Genomic DNA, 21,352 nt, shown 5'->3' on the forward strand with positions numbered 1-21,352 from the left:
GGATATTTCTAATCAAGTTTTTCTGTATCAGGCCTTAATTTGCCTGTGCAGTTTCCGGCCATGGCCCCGGCACTGCTTTCTGTGGCTGAATGAAACAAGTTTAATCCCTCTCTTACATGAGTCCTTCGTAGACTTAAAAGTAGTTGTCCTGTCTCCTTTGTCTTCTTTTCTTCAGACTTTCCACTGATCCTCATATGTCATGCGCTCGAGGGCCTTCAGCATCTTGCCCACCCTCCTCTTCATACTCCTCCAGCTTATTAATGTCCTTAGACTGTGGAACCCAGAATTTAACACAGAACTCCAGATGAGGCCTGACGAGGGCTTTCCTTATTCCTGGAATGTGGTCCAAATTGTTAGCTCTTTTGACTACCACAGAATACCTTCTTTTCCAGTGAGATTTAACTCTGCAGCTTTGTATTTTGGTGCCAGTCAGCTTCCAATATCCATGCCATCAGCCGGGCATGGTCCAATTCATTTAATTCTAAAAATTCTTGTGTCAGGAAGTTGGGCCTATTCCATCTTGTGGGTTTTAAAGAAGTGCCTTAGACAGCTTCAGAGGCTTCACCTAAGTGACTTTGGGTCCTGCCCACCCCAGAACTACTAATTGCTGAAGAGAATAGGGAAGAATGGAGTGTGGGTAGGAAGGTAAGGGGAGTGCTACCATGGTTAAAGTATCCTAAACCCAGAAATGATTGTGCAAAAAGAAGAGTGCTGACATTAGTACGTGTCAAAGGGGACAGCTCACCAAACTAGGTAAGCTTGGGTAGTTAGGGGCTTCCACTGAAATAAAATAGGAGAACTTTACTTGTGTGTTTGCAGAGAGCCTCATAACCATCATCTGACATCTTTTAGGCTACTTAGAAAGGTCTAGGGATGGCAGAGAGATTTTTTGGAAGAAGAGTAAATCTTATGTTTTGAGAGTAGCATAACAGGCCTTGTTCTGTAGGAGGAACAAATTCAGCATTTACCTCGAACAGGTAAGAGGACAGGCATACTGTGACATTGTCTGGAGTTAAGTGTATGTTCCTCAGAGAAAGGGGCCCCACACTTAATAGATGCCAATTAAGGAAGGGCCTTCTGTCTTCTCCTTTTCCAGGAGGCAATGCTCGAGCCACTGGTATGCTTCTCCAGTACAAGGAGCCAGGGGCTCAGGATGTGACTCAGATGAAGTTCACTGCCAGCGAAGACTCTAACTCTAACAAAAAGCAGTCAGCCACCTGGTTAGCAGCCATGCATAAGGTATTTGTAAAGCACCCACTTTCCTTCCAGCTGACTAGCTGGTGCCCAACAGGTTTTAGAAGGTTATACAGAGCCCCTTGGGAAAAATTACATTAAAAGAATACTTTCTCCTAAAGCAACCCCACCCCCAAGTTGGTTAAAATTAGGTTTTCCAGTTATCTATTTAATATAAAGGGGATTTTCCAAACTAAAGCTACCTGTCACCTTTTTTACTGTCTGATTAATTAGAACTTAATTTGGATTAAGAGAAATATTCGATCTGGTTAGAGTCGTTCTGGTGTCCAGAGGAGAAAGGGAGTGGCCTTAGCATCTTTTGGAGTAAATCAGAAGCAATAGCTGCATAGCTGGAAGATGGAGGAGTTACTTCTGAGCAGAGTAAGCCACCCACCCTGATCGGGTCCTTTGCTTACAAAGAAAGAAGCTAGTTGAGAATTCATTGAACCTGGATAACCCAGGTCTAATTTTAAATACTTCTAAATGATAAGGGCAAGGCCCAGGTCTCTGGTGGTTTTTAAAAATTCAAAGTCCAGTTGATCTGGGAAGGGCTCTTGCTCAGTAAAAACAAATGTTTCCTCTATTCATTTCAAAAGGAAATGGAACTTAATCTGATACTTTCAAAGTGTTTCTTTGTTTTGGGGGGTTTGGTTTGGGGGAGGGGAGGGCAAAGGAACAGGGTGAAGGCAGGCATCCCTCTTCTAGAGCAAATTTGATGCTAGTTATAGCCATGGACACAAAGCTGTGCGTGTTGATAAGACCTTTATTTGCCCTGTCTTTTTAACATTGGTGCGCAAGAGAACCACAAGTAGTAATTGTTTTGTTTTGGGCAAAAGATAACCAAGTCACTAATCACAAACTTACCAGGATGTTTGTAACAGATCTCGTGTCCGTAAGCACTCTCCTTCACTGCTGACGTGTTGGTAGTGTTTTATTACCCCCATTTTTACCAAAGAAGAAATTATATCTCAGGGGAAACCACTTGCTTAAGATTATACAAGTGTTAAACTATAGAGCTAAGATCTGAAACTATGTCTCTCTCCTGAGCCCCAAGTCTGCTATTTCACCCATTCCAATCGAAGTGTCCTTAGTTTGTCTTCAAAGCTCTTACTACAAGGCCTTACCTACTATACATATAGTAGATTTGTTGAATGACCAGAATAAGTACACTGAGGCCCTCAAAGCCACCAAGCCTGGACTGTCCTAGAGCACATTTACTTTTATCCAAGGGCCCAGCCCCCAATGCTCAGAGGCTTCAAGTCTGTGCCCTCAATTTAAACATGAGGAAATTGAGTGACAGAGAAGTGAACTTGCCCCAAGTTATGCTGGCAGCAGAGAAGATATGTGAACCCAGGGCTACTGAGTCCAGATCCACTGCTGCCTCTTGAGTGATCCTTTCTTTTCATAGGAATATTCTTTTTTGAATAAAATACCTAAGTATTGATTGGGCTCTGAGACAGGATCTGAATATGCTGGTTGGTAGTAATAATTCTTAGGAATCCTTTCCTTAAATGGCACATTAATTTGCTGCTGTGTATAGGTGAAAGTTAAACATTGCCCAAGTCAGTTCAATTACACATGAATAGGCTGAGTTTCCGATTTCGACTCAGATTGGTTATGACAGCTAACTTTCTACTTTGTATTAAACAGACACCAAAGAATGGGAGGAGATGTAGATTTTACAGATGTCTAGTTTTGCCCTTCTGATGCTCCTGACCTAGGAGCCAGCTGTTAAGCACATTGGTTGTCTTTACTTTTCTTTCTTTGCAATACAGGCAGCCAAACTCCTCTATGAATCCCGGGACCAATGATCACGGAAGTGTTTTAGCAGCTCTATGAAGCTTCCTGTATGTTCACAGCTGATTAATTCTGTAACTGCTGGGAAATGCAATCAAAGTGTTTGGAAAAACCTAAGTGTTCATTGATCTAGTGCAATATGTATACAGTTTATTAATGCTTTAAATGCAGCTTCACATTTGACTTTGTATACTTTATCTCATTGGTACTTGTTATGGGCTTAAGGAGAATCTGACCCATACTACTGTTAAACTGTCAGGTATTTTTAGCATAATCTCTACAATGTTTATATAATATATACTGGGTTTACTATTGAATACTTACTGGTAGGTTATTTCAATGTCCTTTTTTGCATTTTTATGGGAGTAAATTACTCAGGATTTTTGCTTTATATTTGGAGGTGAAATTTCCTGACGTTGAGCTTTTCATTGCCAATAAAACCTGCCTTAGATTGTTTTATACGATGTTCTTTTATGATGTCACTAATTGGACCTAAACAAACTTTGGATACTTCCCGAGAGGAAAGTTTGTAGCTTTTGTGGTCCAGGTTTTATACTTTTCACTTAAGATGATTGTACAGCAATTTGTGCATAAAACAGGATTAAAAACTATTTTGAAAAATTCATATCCATGCTCCATTTTTTTGTCTTGTAACCTCTAGAGACCTTGGGGTCTTCCGTACAACCTCCTCATTTTACCAAAGAGGAAGCTGAAGCCCAGAAGTGGGAGGCGACTTACTCAGTGCCATATAGGTAGTAAATGTTTGCTGAGTCTAAAATTCTTTCCATTACAAAGTGTAACTGTTATTTAGGAGTAATAACCAAAAATCAATCCCAAGGAAAAAAACTGCCCCATTTGGCAGAAGACAATGTAGAAGAAATCCCTGGTTCCAGGAGAAGTGAGAACAGACTTCAAAGATGCTTCATGAGAACAGATATAGATACATTCAAACCCAAGTCAGGGATAACCATAGTTTATTTGTGCACATTTACATCAGAATTAGCATTGTCAAGGCTCTTAGAAATAGGGATTCTGTCACATTCATATAGCGAGTTTTTTTTTAACAATATCCTTTTACTTTCCATCGCCACAATATATATATATATATATATATGTACAGGTAATGCTAAAATGTGATCAGTTACAGCACTGCATCAATTGTTTTTATATAGATATATATATATAGATATACATATATAAATTATACACAAGACTTCTACATGAAAAAACATCCTACACTTTAATGAGAAACATATTTCCAACATGGCTACAACTCAAAGATAAAATTAAAAAAAAATTTTTGGTTTATAAAAGCATATACATATAGTTCAAACTCCAGTGAAGTGCTTTTAGTTTCCTCTTACCTATAAAATAGTGGACAACATTATTGCATAACTGGCCCAGAATTAGGTGTAGGACCGTTGAGAAGCATAGCAACTGTCCTCCTCCTGGCTCAATGCACCCGTCTTTTTACCTTTGTTTAGAATTTCCATCTCAGATTCATTTCCTTTTTTTCACCACAATGCTACCACTGAGTAATATTCTCAGTGCTCATTCAGTCCTTCAACTGCTAGCACTGCATCCCTCAGTCACTTACACAAGCTCTGACTCTGCTCAACTACTTTTCCCGTCTATTTGGACATACCTTTAAACCTTGACTTAATTTGACTATCTCCAGTGTTACTGACTGCTTTCTGATTCAGAACAAATTTAAGCTGTTAGTGTTAAGAAACACACATCAGTGAAGGTTTTATAAACAAACTTGGCCAACTCAGGAAGTGAGGGAACCTATTTAGAGTAGGCTCTTCAAATAAATTAAACCATTCATTTAAACTTTTTAAAAGCTCTTTGATACCAGAGGTCTCAAAGAAATACAAACGCTTAAATAAATCAACAGCGGAAGTGAATGACAGTCTCTGGCAGATCCACGACAAAATGCAAAATAGGATATCAAAATCTAGATCTAAGACAGAACACCTGCATTTTGTAATTAACACTGACAAGCTCCCATAAGAGATCCTTTGGTAAATAAAGAGATGATAGGGGTACTGGGGAGGGAAAAGAGGGGCTACAACAGAGAGCCTCCAACTTGGCAATCATGATACAGTTTGCAGGAATCTGTCTTAAGCAGCCAACAGGGAAAGAATGTAATAACCATTTTAAAAAATTTATTGGCATTAGAATTGAGCAAAATGGGGACTAACTAGGGGTCGAGAGCACAACACATGAGGATATTAGGGAACTTTGATTAAGACTTCATAATCACGCTCTGAATGCCAGAAAACTCCATTCTCAATGGCCAAATCAAGCCAAACATGTTAGCCTCAAGCCCTTGGGGCAATTTTCCAACCATGCCTAGGGTGCACAAATGCCTTTTCTCAACTCTGCATAAAGACTACCACCTGATATTTCTATAACACTTTATGATGTAAGAAATTCTTTACATACATTTAATTTAGTTTTTGGCAACTAACAACTAGTTTATGGTATTTCTATTGGCAACAGGGGTGATTGTTTTTGAAGGCCTTTTGTTTATTTTGACTTGGTGTAATTGGCAAAATACAGAATTCGTGGACATACAAGTACCATGCATGGATGCTGGCAGATTAGAAGGAAGGGCCTCACTTATAAACTGCAGATGTTTCTTCTGCTAATGAGAGCACCATTAAAATGAGAGTTCTCCAGCTTCAATTCTCTTAGTGGGATAGGTCTTCAGGGACTTCTGGCAATGGCAAAACTGCATTTGCTCCATAGGTTCAAGCTAAGGTTCGCTGTCTAGGTTTGATTCGTGGATATAACTAGAAAGAAAGAAAATTCAATTGGATTGGGAAATGACATTTATCAATTCAACTAATAATAAATATACAACAAACTTAACACTAATTAATATACTGACATAGATTAATAAGTGACATGTATGCTTTTAAGGGACCTCAGGGCTGTCAAACACCCTTTACAAAGAAGCAGAAGCAGCCGCCACTCTGGCTTTTGGACACCATTGGTCTGCTCTTTAATAGATGTATTACCAGGCCTAAAACTATACTGTAATAAAGCACTAATCATCAAAACAACTGGCTAGCAAAATGGATCAGAATTGCTCAGCAAGAGCCAGAAGCGATCAAAAACCGCAGCCCAATCACTATTTGATACACACATGAACATAACTTATCAAGCAAAGAACTTCTTACTGGATGATAACGTCTGGAAAATCAGAACAACAGCTGGGCAGAAATTAGGTTTAGCCCATATATTACAGTACTTTCCAAACAGATGTGACTTGAATGTAATCACAAAGGTCACTTGTTTTTTAAACAAGGGACAAACTACCTTTCACTAAAGCTTAGGAAAGAATTTTTAATCAGATAAAAGGTGATCCTAAGACAAAGACAATACGAATTATGTAAAATTTAAAAGTTTTTGCAGAAACGGCAATCAATGCAGATGGTTCGGGAAACTCAAATGAGAAGAAAAAATCTTTCATCAAATCTCTCATCGTCACTCATATGGAGTCTCCTATCTTGCAAAATGGGGAAAATGACCCTGCAAAGACGGTGGCAGTCGATATTGGGGAAGCTGTGCGAGACGAGCACATTAACACAGACAGGGCTGTGAAGTGATCCAACTGCTCTGAACGTCAGTTTAGAATTAGGCAATAAAGATGACTAACTTGTCCACTCTCTTCCTGAAAGGAAACTGAACTCTGAATGGAGGGGAAAATGTTTTGTTTTTTTTTAACAGAGAACAAAACATGTAGTCTCCCAGAAAGGCAGGGGACAGACTACTAGAACAGAATGGACACATCATCAGAGACAATCATTTTTTGCTTTGTTGTAAAGGGTGAGGGAAGGAAGAACTAAACATCCAAAAGAACAGTAAAATGCTAGTGACATAAAAGCAAAAGGTTATCAATAAAGCTGAGAACACCTGAGCTCTCCAAGAACTGGATCCAGAAACGTCCCATAACTGTCTCTCCATTCCCCTCCATAACCAGGCTTTCCTCATCCATTCTTCACTTTCCAAGACAATGGCATTAAATGTCATAGATTTCCTCATCCTTTCTTTAAACTGTTAACATATATATTTTTCCTAATGTGGGAAGGGGGTGTGGATTTGGTGAAGGCAACTACAAAGAGTCTTTCCAGAAGCATTTCAAATCTGACTTGGAGCCCAGAGGATAACAGAGTGTTCACTCTCCAATCAGCTGAGGGAAAAGGCAACGTAGAGTAGGAGAAAAAGCACTGGCTCGAGACCAAATTTTAAGCTTAAGTCCTAACTTTATACAATAAACTTCACTCTGTGTGAAATTGTACCTCTCTGGGCCTCAGTTTAATTATCTGTAAAATGAGGTGGCTAAACCAGTGCTCTATGGGGTACCTTCTGGTTACAAGTCCTACAAACTACTGACCCCTTTTTGGAGGTGGGGATTTGAAGAGGTAATAGTTTTTGATAATTTTCCTCATGGTTTTAGTCCCGGGAAAGCAGTTTATCCCCTCCAAAGGCTACAATCAAGAGGCTGCAGAAGAGGCTCGAGTTTGGAAGGTTTCTAGGTCCACCCCTCACCCAATCTTGCCCCACTGGGTTTCTACATCCCCCGGCCCCAAGGCACCCTAATAGTAAGGGCCTTTACCAAGGATCAGATTTGGGGATTTTACATTCAATATAGATAATTTTCTTTTGTAATAAATTACTTACGGAGATTTTGTAAATCCTGGACATCTCCATTCCCCTATGCTTGTTTTATTCCCTATTAGACTCTAAACTTCAAGGACAAGAACTCTCTTTTGCCTTTCTTTATATCCCCAAGGTTAGCACAGTTGTGGGTTAAGTAGTAAGCACTTAATTTGCTTGGAAACTATCTGCATTTAAACTCACTGAAGCCAGGGATTATGTATCTCGATTTTTCTTTATGTCACCAGCCCTTGGCACATGTCTGACACAGTCCTGCTTAATAAATGTTGGCTGATTAATTTCTAAGTATTTCACACTTAGAATGAGGTAAAGAGTGGAATGAGCCGCATGGGAAGAGGATGATTTTCCTATGTTGGATCTTTTTAAGCAGATGCTGGGTCAGATGTTGTAAAGAGGTTTCCTCCCAGGCCCTTTTTAGCTACTGAGTTTTAGTGGACGTTTCTCAAACTTAATTCAAGCTATACTTCTCATCTGCTTTTGAATTAACACATTTATTGAAATTCCCAGGGGCGCATACTATGTGTCGGGCACTGTGCTAAATAAATCCTTTTTATAAATATCTCATCTGATTTTCACCTATGAGGAAGATGTTATGATTATTAACATTTTACAGCTGGGGAAACTGAGGCAAACAAAAGTTAAATGACTTTCCCAGGATCACACAGCTATTAGCAGTATGAGGCTGAATTTGAACTTGGATCTTCCTGACTCTCAAGGCCCAGCACTCTATCCATTGATCTGTCAGGTGGAAGAGATTAGTCTTTGTATTGTCTTAGCCCTAGAGGGCAAAACTAAGAGTAACTAACAAGTGAAAGCTGGCAACATAAGGAGTCCTCCAGAAGTGCAGTAGGCTGTCTGAAGAGGTGGCAGGTTCTCCCTTCCTACACCAGGTTAAGCAGATGTTGGTGATCACTTGTCGGTGGTGGGGATTCCCATGCAGGATAACCCCTGAGGTCCCTTTTAACTTCAATGCTGTGATTCTCCATTTCTCAATTCTACTGTATAGTAATGTGTGAGGCCATGTTACCCACCAGATTATAAGCTCCATGAGGACGAGGCGTACCTCCTTCAGCTCAGCACAGGACCTCACACGTGATAACTGCACCTACTAAGTGTGTATTACATGAATGTTGACTGCTTTGGGGGCAGAGAAGACTACAGGAAAAGGAACGCTATACAGTATAACAAGGCACATACCCCCAGTAGGTTTTTAGGCACATAACCTTCTCTTTCCCCAAGGCGAGCCCACCACCATTCGGTTTCATTGTCATCTTTACGCCTCAAGATAGTAATGGCATCCCCTTCATGGAACGACAGCTCGTCACTGTTCTGAGCTTCATAATCCCAAAGAGCGTAGACCACTCCTTTGTTCATCACACCCAGCTTTTCCTGGACACCTGTTATCAAAAAACAAATGTTCAATAAAAGGCAAGAGTATTCGAAACTCATGGTCTTATACAGTCAGACCACTGAATGATTCTGCTCAAGGTGTGAAGGTTCAGTAGAGTCACACAGGAACCATACTTGCCACACGGTGCCCGGAACTGAGCAGCTCAGATTGGATTACTTCATGGAGCAGTCAGGGAGGCTTAAATGAACGAGTAAATTATGGGCAAGGGACAAGCACGCAAAGGATAGTGAGCTTTCCCACATTTCAACAAAATGGTAGGACTTCACAGAAGCCTCCCTGAAATTATGACAACTATGTGTCACTGTTCTAAAGCATCAAGTTGAAGTATCATAAATCTGGGATCAAACTTTGTAAAAGAAAAAAAAAAATCCTAAGGGTTGCATCACTGTTCATAGGCAGGAAAGGCAGCACATGACATTAAACTGGAATTACCCTTTACCAAGCAGGAGAGTTAGGACTGATTTTCTCACATTAAAGGCTCCAACACTCTCTTACCAAAACGTCTGTCTGCCTTGGTGTGTGTCCTAAACATTTATAAGCTTAGCAGTTTTTCTCTTCCCACTTCTTTCCACCCCTAAATATGTATGCAGCTCTTTGAGGGCACAGGCTGTGCTTTATTTACTTTTGGACCCTTCCCTCTCTGCCCCGCCCCTTGACCTATTCTGTTTCTTCTCAGGCCTGATGCCAGTCCCAGCCCATAAGAGGGCCCTATTTTCCATGGGGGCAACCTGAAAGATGTATATTTGAGGGGTGGGTCGGTCATTGTTTTGCCTCGATACGCCCAGCTGCGGAAGCTGGCAGCCACAGCAATCTCCCAGATGGTCCTGCTCTAGATGGGAGCACTGGGTGGGCTCCCTCCAGACTGGCCCATGGACCCCTCTCTCCCTGGACTATTCAGCTCCTTTCACAATGACTTCTCCTAGTTTCTTCTTCACTGCTCTCTCCATTACTGTGCAATCAATTCCTTACCTTCCTATGACGAACAGGACTTTTCCCTCCCAGTCAGACTTATATATTCTCCTTAACTTGACAAGAAAATTAAATTAACGTGCTCACTTGCCTCATTTGCAAAAGAAAGTCACTAGCATCTGATGACTGAGCTGATAACCAAGTTCAAGTAATACTGAGACTTTTCAGATGTAATGATATTCAAGGACAGCGAAACTCTGTCTACAGATTTTACATGCACACACTCTAAACCCTGCCCTTCCCTGACCACATACAAACGGGTACCTTACCATACAAAAACTGGGAGCACTGAATGTAGCCTTCTTCCATCTCTTCACACTTGTCAGCTGCAGTCTCGATGTCACTAATAGTGGAAGCAAAAATTGCTGCCCCACTTTCTACCAGCTGTTTGCAGAGATGGACACTGTTGCATGAAGCTGCGCAGTGCAGAGGTGTCCTGAAACCAGAGCAGGAGAAACCCATGATGGGAAAGCAAACCAGATCTTCCCACATACAGGTGAGGACATAGTGAGTGAACGAATGAATGGATGTGGGGCACATCTGACACATGCTAATTTATCGTCCTGCCTCTCCCATTCATTATCAGTCCTTTACTCTTGTACGTTGAAACAAAGAAAGGTCCCTTCGAAATTCTAAGATGCCATTCATTACTCAACAGTCCTTACTGGTTACTTTACCTACATTTATAAAATCACAAATAATTTCTATTTTATGGCATGGAACCTATTACCAAACCACCTGAACTAACATTTCTAGAAAAAATTTCTCATTTAAGTAGTAAGTTTTTAAACAAGTGTTGACAGAATTATTAATAACAGTAATTCATTTGTATAGCACCTTACACTATTAGCCAATGGCAGTTTAGCAATCATATCCAAACGTTCGTTTTATAAATATGCAAACTTGGGCCTAGAGGGGCTAAGTGACACAAAGCCATAGAGCCTGCAAGAAGCAGAATGAGGATTCACTATGTGTCTTCTGATTACAAACCTGAGGTTCTTACCCTTCTCCCACTACAATATGACTCCTTTCTGAAGCACTAACAAGTTTGCAAAAAGCTTTCCTCACACAGGAAAATCTCTACAAGTGGACTTTTAAAATCAATGTGGCAAGAGTCCTACATGGAATAAAAAAGGTAATACTCTCACCATCCATCACTGTCGGCTGCATTCACATTAACACCAAAGTCAAGCAGAAACTTCACAATGTGGTGGTGACCAGCGCACACTGCGTTGTGTAAAGGAGTGATTCCTTCATCATTAGGCTTGCTGGGATCTTCCACCTAAGAGAAATGATGTCTGTTGTGAAGGCACAAAGATCCTTTTCTCATTGCCCCCAGAATAACGAAAGGCTCTTAATGCTTAGAGGCTCACCTCATAGATTATCCTTTGCACCAGGTCAAATTCCCCTTCTAAAGACGCATCCAAGAGCAAAGCCAAAGGATTAAACTTTACTCTCAGTCCATGACCAGTCCGTTCGGAATTTGGTTTCTTCAGGTTAGTTCGTTTAATCTGCTGTGAAGAAAGCATATGTTTTGATTCAACTTGTGTTAACAGAAGTCCCTAGAGGTTTGGGAAACAACCTCTATAAAACCTGTGGGAACTGGAAACACCAGAGCCATCTCTGACTCCTCCCTCTCTCTCACCCACCCAGTGCTATCAGTCACCTCCCAATTCTACCGCTACAATCTCTTTCTCATCAGTAACCTCCCTTTTCACTTTACCTACCACCACCCTAGACTACTGAACAGCCCCTCAACAGGAATCCTGCCCTTCTCCCTTTCTTCCTACCAAGTCTCTAGCAGGGTCACATAAGAATTGTAGGATTTGGGGCTGGAAGAATTCAATTCCATCATTTTATCTTCCAAATACAAAGCTCTTGTCAAGTAACAGCTAGGTTTTTAAACCCCATCTACCTGGATCCAGTCCAGACTACTTACCCTGATAATCAAAGCTCTCTGCAGGATAACCCCACCCAGTCTTTCTTCTCCTAACCCTAATTAGTTCCCTAGTAGATATTCCATCTGGTAGCCAAATTGGAAGATTCTGCAAAACTGCCCTTAACCCTTTTGGCTTCAGTGCCTTTTTTCTCCCCACTCCTTCACCTGGCACACCTTCCTCCTCTCTCTGCCTGGGCTGCCAAGAAACCTTCCCCACTCTTATACCTACTGACCAGCTGAGGCTCTGATCTCAATCTCCTTGGATCCCGCAAGTCACTGTTTTTAAGCTTCTATGAACTTACTATATATGACAATTTGTAAATTTTAAATCAAAGAATTTAAAGCTGGAAGGATCATTAATAAACACAAGTGCATGTATTTTTAGAAAATCAGCTTACATAAGCTCAAGAAGAAAACCAAGAAGATAGTCATACACTTAGTTTTAGAATTAGAAAGGCCATTAGACATCATGCAGTACTGCCCCCTCTTCTGACAGAAGATTTAGAAATGGAAGGCAATTTGGAGGCCTTGTGCTCCATCTCATCCTCCTCCTATTTTCTCTATGCTGCTATCAAATGACACTTTCCCTAGTTTCTTCAAATATCCCCAAGCTTTCCCCATCCCAAAAGTATCTCAAACACAACATATCCAAAACAAAATGAATTCTATTCCCCATCTCAACCTGTCCTTCCTCCAAAGGATGCCCATTTCCAGTGAAGGTACTGCCCATTCTCCAATCAACCAGGTTCATAACCTTGAAGTTATCCTCTACTTGTCCCTCATCATCCCCAATATCCAATCAGCTGCCAAGCCTTGTCAATCACTCCTCCACATTATCTCTGGAGTCCATCCCCTTACTTCTATTCCCACAGCCAATACCCTAGTAAAGACGTCCTGCCTGAATGGTGCAAAGTTTTCTTACATCCATTCTCTTCCCCTTTTAAGGCCACCCTCACGATCATTAATGCCACCTTGTTGTAAAGAAGGTAGATGACTATCAGAAACAGATCAAACCCTGTCACCACCTTCCATCCCTGCCTCCCCCCCTCCTCCCACATACTCTTCAAAAATCTCCCATGGTTTCAACTGCCTTTAGGACAAAACACAAACTTCTCAGCTTGGTATCTAAGGCCCTCCACGATCTGGCTCAAATCTGCTGTTCCAGATTTCTTTCCCATCACACCCATCTCCATCTCCATGTAAAGTGGCCCCGGCCACTCCCCACGGCCTCCGTCTCAGAATCCTCATCACCCAACACGGAAGGTGCCACCTCAGAAACTTCTGATTCTCCCCTAGGTACTGGTCATATCTGCCTCTTCAGATTACCTCCTACTTACTTATCTGTGCACACACTGAATCCTTCAGCAAAATGTCAGCTCCTTGGGGGCAGGGTCTGTTTCCTTACTGTCTTAGTATCTCCTGCACCTAGCATAGGGCCACTGCATGGAGCAAACACTTAATAACCACTTCCTGGCTGACACGTGTCCCCACCAGGGGTAGGATGTGCCTAGGAAGAGGAGGACAGAGAAGCAGACTTCTCCCAGGACCCTATAACCTAACGGGCCAGGGACCCTGCTGAGCACAAGGTTCTCTTGAAAAAGGTCACTCACCGTCGTCGTCGTCGTTGAGGTGACCGGAAGACCAGCAGGTGGAGGAGCCAGCGGAGCAGGGGCCTCGTCTTCTCTGGGAGAGCTGGCCTCCACGGTGGGGCGTAGTGCCTGCTCACCAGCTGGGAACACAGCCACGTTGTTGTTGTTATCTTCCTGGGTCTCAGGGCCTTGGTTGGTGGTTTCGGTGCTAATCAGCTCCTCAGTTTCAGGGGATGGTAATTCGTTATCATTGGCATCTGATGATGGTGGAGGTTCTTCAGGAGGAAGAACCGTAGGCTGTGCAGGAACAGGTTCTTCTAGATTTCCATTGGTATTCGTATTCCCATTATCAACATCTGCTAAAGTGCCTATGAAGTCCTGTGCGTTGCTTGGTTGATAGAAAGGTGCACTCTCCATCCCACCAGCAAGGGTGTTAAAGCGCTGATACAGCAATTTCTGGATATTTGGTCCACTAGGACCTTCTGGCTCTGTGATGGAACTGCGTTTTTTTAAGGGTCTAGGGGCATTGGCCAGTTTCCTTCTCAGAGCTTCCAGATCCGCATCACTCTGGTATCGAAGAGGTGAGTGGACAATGGGGGTGAGTTTAGTGGGACTGAGGGGCCGAGGAATGTTTTCCACATTACTGTTTTCACCAGATGGTGGCATGTTTTCTTGCTCCTGATCTTTCTCAGTGAGCTCAGAAGGAGGCTGTGGCTGTGACGTGTTTGAGGACAAGGGCCCATAAAGAAAGGGCAGTGGTGAAGGAGAAGTGGAGCCAGACGGCAAGACGGGCTTCCCATAAACTGAAAGAAACAAGAAGCAAAGTGAAGGACGATTCAAGTGACACCATGCCCACCATGTGTGTAGTCGCTAAGGAAGAAGAGAAGCGTTCACTTCTCAGGGACCACAAAAATGCAGACAAGGGCAAATTCCTCACCAGAAGTGCCCTATAGCGATGAAATCACAGGTACAGGTTAAAAAAATAAGTTTAAAAACTATATAGTGGTAACCTCTCAGTGCCCAGGCAGCTCTTTAAGTCTATAAGTTGCAGGATAGATGCCAGGCTATAACAGTTGTGGGAGTTTTCTCACTGGGGATGGGATTCTATATGCCAAGAAAATCAAAGAGTGAGAGACAAAGAGAAGACAGAGAATGAAGGGAGAGAGGGAAGAGAGAAAACAGATGTGTTACACAACAGATGTGTTTGTTGGAAGGAGAATGTAAATAAAATTCGATTTTAATGCATAAGGGGATTCCATAAGGAAAAAATAATAATAAACCTGTAATAGCTACTTCTGAAAATCCAACCCTGTGCCAGAATTCTTCCCTCTGACAAATCTCACAAAAACCTGTGGGCTCTATTCATCCAAGAAGCAACAGAAGAATCACCCTGTTGACACACCTGGTTTTCTAGACGCTTTATGAAAACCTTGGTTCCCAATGGTACCCTAGATCCCTGAGCTGCATGCCCAGTAGACAGCTTCCCCCCCATGTCCAGAAACCTTATCTCGCCTCCCAACCAAAGTCATCTTAGACTATCTTGTCAGGTCCCATACTAGACCTGACATAACATGAGTTTCTCTGTTGTCAGGATGAGAACATAACATTTACAGAGATGCTGCCGATTTTTCTCCCAGATACCCTTAAAAAAAAAAACCAACTCATTTGTATAGCTACAGTACCTAAGATTCAATATATAGTTTTTCATTGGGTAGACGAAGTAAACTGAACCCAAACCAATACCCTCTTTACCTGCTGGTCCAGGGAATGGCACTTGTCTTAGCAGGAGGCTCCTTTTGCCTCTTCTCCTCCCAGGTAGTGGTAGCAACCCCTCCCACCAGACTAAAGGAGGGAAAAGAACTTTGCTCCTATCCCCCCTTGCTTGGGGTACTGATCCTAGCAGTCTCTGCCACTGTAGCAGTGAAACAGAAGAACATCTTGGCATTCAAGAAATGCAAAGATGGGAGCTCCTGCTAAAACAATTTTTTTTTTCACAACAAGATTAAAGTTTTTAAAACCCGCCTTGTCCGGGAGCTGTGCTCTATGTCCACTTGACTGAACTTTAAGGAAGTGAGAACATAGACAAGAAGCTAGACAGATGAGGCAAGTTTGTCATTATCAATTTGCAAGGCTGCTTTACATGTACTTTCTCCCCCACCTACCCGCCCCACTCCACAGCCCACATCTGAATGTTTAACCTCAAAATATTAAGATATCACTGTTCATTATAAAATCTTAAGCATGACTTTTTTTCTATCAGGGAAAAAATAAAATGAATACAATCTACCTGCTTTAACGGACTTATTTAGAGTGTTATACACAGCTTGTTGGTAATTCTTAGGAGGGGTAGCTTGCTGAAGATACATGGAATAAATGGAACTTGAGTTCACTGTCTGAGGTCCTTTTCTGGGAGACTGAGGCCTTGATCCCTTGTCAGCCAAGAATGGCCTGATAGCCACAGTTAATGGGAGATCAGGCCTGCCATCTCCAGAAGGAAATAATGGTGGACCAGACGGCTGATATGTAGGACTTGGAGGTACAGAAATCCTCTGCTGAATCTGTTGTGAAGAACTAGGCTGGTGTATGTTGCTTGAAGAGGGTAGGGGAGCAGGTTTCTGCCGATTCGTTATGCCTGTGCCAGATCTAGGGAGGCTGCCATCCTTTCTCCGTTCCAAAGAATTTGTGGAGCCTGGACCCAAAGGAACCGGGCTTGGATATGTTCCATAGTTCGGAGGCAACTGTTTACTTGTACCCGGAATGGGGGGTGGTGCTTTCCCAATGTCAATGCCCTAAATTGAGATTTCAAAGAGAAAGGGAGAGGATGAAAAAGTGCTTGTTTAAAAAATAAGCATACTTCCACCTGTCATGAGTGAAGATTTTAGACAATACAGTTTATTACCCAGAAAGAATGTTAATTGTACATATATAAACCAAAAAGAAAAGGGTTCTATCTCACAGACCTAATTGTTAGTGAAAAGGGAAGAGGCTGTATACAACTTTGTTCTGTTTCGACAATTCATTGACTCAAGTCATGAGGACATCACTGACTATACTAAATAGCACTCTAACACCCTGGCAGTAATGACTTAATAAAAGAGAAAAGAAATGGTTCTTCCGTTCCCATCAGACTACAAGAATCAGGCCCAGCAGAGGAGGCTTACACACAAGTCTCCATAGTGCTGACTTTCTCTGCTTGACTGCTGTTTATAAAGCACTTTGTAAGCATGAAGTAACTCTAAATGTAACCTAATGACAGTAAGAATCTTTTTCCAAATAGATTAAACAAGGGAACTTACATTCTTAGTCACTTTCAAATAAAATAAAAAATACAAAATGAAACTCATCTGACAAAATGGCGATTTGATTTGGGTGCCAAGTCTTTAAATGTAGCCTACACTCCAAAACAACTCCAAAGCAACCTGTGAACAAGACCTTCCTCAGCCACGGCACCAGAAGATTCAGTTTGTTGTCTGTGATCCAAGGAGTTAGGTAACATTAAAACCTAGTTTACGCCCTCACATGCCAGCCAGCTTGTGACTAGCTGTGTGACCCGAGCGCTCAATGCTTCTGTTAGTGAAGAGCATGCTCTCATTCTAGGCCTCAGCAGGGCCTTCTGTCATCAACACAGTCCAGGCCCCTCATTGTGGAGATGAGAAGAGTGAAACCCCTGGAGAATAAGGGAACAGGTGAAGTTCACAGAGGCAGGGTCAGACCTTCACCTCCTTGTTCCCAGGTCAGGGGCCCCTCCACTACACCACACTGCCTCTTCATATGGAACCACTTATTTTAAGAAATGAGAAATCTTCTGGCAATGAAAACTACAGAATTAGCAATAAATGATGCCTATTATCCTCATACAAAATAATTTTAGGTGCCATGAAAGGATATGAAAATAAGCCACATTCTGGCATATAGACAATTCCAGGGAAAATATTTTCTGCAAAAGGAAAATTATCAATTAAAACACGTTACAAGAGGTTAGCTCAGCACAGAAAGACGACAACCAGCATACCGGCTTTTCAGTGCCCGCTAATGCTGACAAGGGGAGAGGCTGGCTGGATATCGTCACTTGCTTGAAAGCCCCATCCATGCTCGATTCCTTCCATTCCACACTAGCTGTTTGAATTGGTTTTACTGAAGTGCTGGAGTTCTGTCTGGATGCTGACCAGTTTCCATCATTAGCTTAAAAAAAAAAAAATTTAAGATTAGCCATGCTTATTCTTAACAAGGAAGTAATTCAATGAATTTAAAATAATAATTTAATTCCAAAGTAGGAATAACACCAGGCCAGAAATCCAAAGCAGTCACTGATCTCAGTGTCTGATTTAGCAGAAAAAGGAAAATTGCGTCCCCATCAGGCATGTCATGCTACTCATCATCTTAATTAAATACGCTGGAAAGAAGTGTGCTGTATGAGCTTAAGTTTAAATGATCAAAAAAATTAATAATATCACAAATTAACACTATGCCTATATCTTTGACATGTTAACAGATAGAGTGCAAAGTCAGGATTGTTTTTTAGCACTGAAATTTTCAGGGAATCACTGAGAGAATGAGACCAAAAAAGTAGAGGAAGCTGCAAAAGGTCAATTCATTAAGAGGTGAAAGTGCTTTATAACTTGACTGAAAAATTCTCACTTACCTCAAGTGTCTTAAGAAATCCTTCATTTCCCCACCCTGTCCTCCAATCTCCCTTCCCCCACCAAAGTACAGGTAAAAACACATTAAAACTAATAAAACAATGATGAAGATCAACATTTGAGAAAAGCAGTTCCAAATTCCCAAATAGGATTAATTTGTTATGCTTAATCTGTTGAAAATATCAGACACTGAAGTAATTTCTAGTTGCCAAAAAAATCATAAAAGACATAGAAGATCAAATCAAAAGGAATCACTAAAGAATGCCATGATTTAACTGTAGTGATTGGAGAGAATTCTCAAATCACTAATTTTCAGGAAATTTACTAAAAATCACCATAGAAATGATGGTATTTTCTAAACTATGATAAAAGTCAATATGACACTGCCATAAATTCTTAAATAGTCTTTGGAAACTTGGGGGAGGTGTCACTTTAAATATCTGATGCAAATGCTTCCCTCTAACCAAGTCACACACTTAGCTGAAGCCCAGGTTAGATGTAAACCTTAAAGTAATAGGTAATCATAAATCATCATTTTCTGAGTATACAACATGTATGAAGCTAATGCTGTACCAAAACTGAGGGATGACACAGAGAGTGTGTGTGTGTGTTTTAAAAGTTTAAAAACTTCAAGTCATTTTAAATTGGTTTTCACTTTTTGAGGTGGAGACAGTACAAGCTGTTAATGAGTTAAATTTTGAAGTGTAAGTGGTTGTGGAGTAGGGGCTAGTTAGCTGCTCAAGATCTGTGAAATAAGAACTCTCATTTGACCTGCCTACTCTACAAAAGCTCTTATGTAAGAACACACTTTGAAAGCAGATGGAGAAAATAGTTAATAAGAGGAAGATATAAGAGTGTTTCAGTAACATGGTGTTCTCCTTTGATACTCAAAAGGACCTATATATCATCCACACTGATGCCTCTTCCAACATTATAGACTACAATCCATTCATGTCTTCTCATCCTGTGAGGCCGCTGTCCTCATCCTCCATGAAATCTTTCATAGAGAATCTTCCTTGAAAAGTAGGCTTTGCTCTAAGTCTTCTAACATTTGATAAGAGATCAGCAATAACATCTGAGCTGTCTGTCTGTTCTTCTTCATTCTCACTACATGTCCAGCCCACTAGCTTTTCCAATAACAAATTTTTCCTCCATGATACATTTCAAAAGTTTTGAAATGCAAGTCATCATTGGTAACATGTGACCTATTTATATCCATCATACAACTTTTCACTATATTTTGGGCTACTCACAATGTTGATTCTTCTAACACTATGATACCCCATGATTCACAGACCACACAGAATCACCAAAAGGACACTGGTGTTAAGAAGATGGGATCTAGTTCAGGAATGTTCTAAGTTCTATTTCTATTATCATTAATTTGGGGCATTCTTATATATTTATTTAGTAGATTATGATTCTTTGAATAATTGTTTCTCAGCATCCTTTGACCACTCGTCTATTGGGGTTTGGCTTTTAGTCTTTTTACGTATATGTATATTGTATATGAATATGTTTATGTACGTTTGTGTATTTGTATATACGTATACACACACACACACACACATATATCTATTGGCTGTCAACATAACTTAGATACCAAACTCATATCTGAGAAATTTGGTATAGAAATTTTATTCCCCATTTGACTAACTCCTTTCTCATCCTAGGCAAATTAAGCTTGTTTATGCAAAAGCTTCTCCATTTCATGTAATCAGCTATTTTATCTTCTGTACTTTGGTTAAGTAAGAATGCACCTCCTAGCCATAGCTATGAAAAGATATATGATTATATATATATATATAATACATGTATATATGATATATGATTATATATATATATAATCTCTTCTAATTGTATAATGGTATGTCCTTCAATATTAAGGTCACATAGCCATTTAGAGTGTATCATGGAATATGGTGTAAAAGTTTTGGTCGCAGCTTAATTTCTGCTTAAACTGCTTTACAGTTTTCCTAGTAGAGCTTATCAAACTGAGTTCTCTCCTAATTTTTTTTTCTGGTTTATCAAACATATTGTGTTATTGAGTTCCACTGTTTCTGATTCTCCCTTGGCTAAGTTCCATCAATCCATTTCCCTGTTTTAACCAATACTAAGTAGTTTTTATGACTACTGCTTTACATTATAGTTTGAGATCTGATAGAGCTATTCTGTTCGTTCCTACCTTTTTTTTCCCCATTGATAATCTAGCTCTTTTTTTCTTCCAGATGAATTTTGTTTTATATCCACTTCAATAAAGCATCATCCCCTTGGCAGTTTGGTACAGTATTAAAACCATAAATTAACTTCGATAATGTTGTCATGGCCTACCCACGCCACTATAATAATGAAGATTCTTTTAAGTTGTTATTCGTTTCTTTAAGGAGCACTTTGCAATGGAACCTATACAAGTATTTTGTGGTAGAGATGCATCTCCACATATTTTAAACATCCTGTAGTTATTTTGAATAGGACTTTCTTTGAATAATATATGGCTTCTTGGATTTTGTTATGAGACAGAAATGCTGTTTATTTCTCTGAGTTTATTTTGTAGCCTGTAACTTAGCTGAAGCTACTAATTGTGTCAATTAGTATCTTTGTTGATTCACTAGGATTTTCCAAATTAGCCACCATGTCATCAGCAAATATGGACGATTTTCTCTCTTTACACCTTTAATTTCTTAATTACGTCACTGCTCTTGTTAGCATTTCTAGAACTATATCCAATAACAGCAAAGAATGGAATCTTCGCTTTACTCCAATATTTAATGTGAAAGCTTCTACTATACCCCCACTGTAAATTTGCTTTTTTTGGTTTTCAACAGATACTTTGTGATGTTAAGAAAATGTCCCTCTATGCCTTTCTTGTCATAAAGTTTTTAGCATAAATGAGTTTTATACTTTGTCGAAGAACTTTTTTTGTATCTATCAACATAAGCATGTGGTTTTGGATTTTTTTTTTCCTTAAATAAAATTGTGTTGTTTTCCTCATGTTGCATCCAACTTGGTCACAACGAATTATTTCCTGAAGGAGTTACAATATGTTTGACCAGATTATATTTTTAAATTTTTAACTGATCGTTAA

General features: G+C 40.5%; 2 protein-coding genes across 7 annotated transcripts in view; one reads left to right on the forward strand and one right to left on the reverse strand.

The window, feature by feature from the left end:
* The window catches only part of ZFYVE21 (zinc finger FYVE-type containing 21), a 37,475-nt gene extending 33,820 nt beyond the window's left edge, over positions 1-3,655 (forward strand). For both annotated transcript variants that reach the window (XM_036748700.1, XM_036748701.1), the window contains 2 exons: positions 1,097-1,239; positions 3,009-3,655. In XM_036748700.1, the coding sequence (XP_036604595.1) occupies positions 1,097-1,239; positions 3,009-3,044 (179 nt within the window). In that variant the 3' untranslated portion in view covers positions 3,045-3,655. The remainder of the gene's footprint in view (positions 1-1,096; positions 1,240-3,008) is intronic.
* A 316-nt stretch (positions 3,656-3,971) lies between these two features.
* Positions 3,972-21,352, reverse strand: part of PPP1R13B (protein phosphatase 1 regulatory subunit 13B) — a 124,394-nt gene continuing 107,013 nt past the window's right edge. For 3 of the 5 annotated variants that reach the window (XM_036749064.1, XM_036749067.1, XM_036749065.1), the window contains 8 exons: positions 17,640-17,809; positions 15,915-16,416; positions 13,649-14,430; positions 11,473-11,613; positions 11,248-11,381; positions 10,369-10,535; positions 8,917-9,116; positions 3,972-5,828 (listed from right to left, as the gene is read on the reverse strand). In XM_036749064.1, the coding sequence (XP_036604959.1) occupies positions 5,787-5,828; positions 8,917-9,116; positions 10,369-10,535; positions 11,248-11,381; positions 11,473-11,613; positions 13,649-14,430; positions 15,915-16,416; positions 17,640-17,809 (2,138 nt within the window). In that variant the 3' untranslated portion in view covers positions 3,972-5,786. The remainder of the gene's footprint in view (positions 5,829-8,916; positions 9,117-10,368; positions 10,536-11,247; positions 11,382-11,472; positions 11,614-13,648; positions 14,431-15,914; positions 16,417-17,639; positions 17,810-21,352) is intronic. The other 2 variants (XM_036749069.1, XM_036749066.1) reach the window with 1 other exon arrangement.

The sequence above is a fragment of the Trichosurus vulpecula genome, chromosome 3 (genome assembly GCF_011100635.1).
Source record: "Trichosurus vulpecula isolate mTriVul1 chromosome 3, mTriVul1.pri, whole genome shotgun sequence".
NCBI classification, from domain to species: Eukaryota; Metazoa; Chordata; class Mammalia; order Diprotodontia; family Phalangeridae; genus Trichosurus; species Trichosurus vulpecula.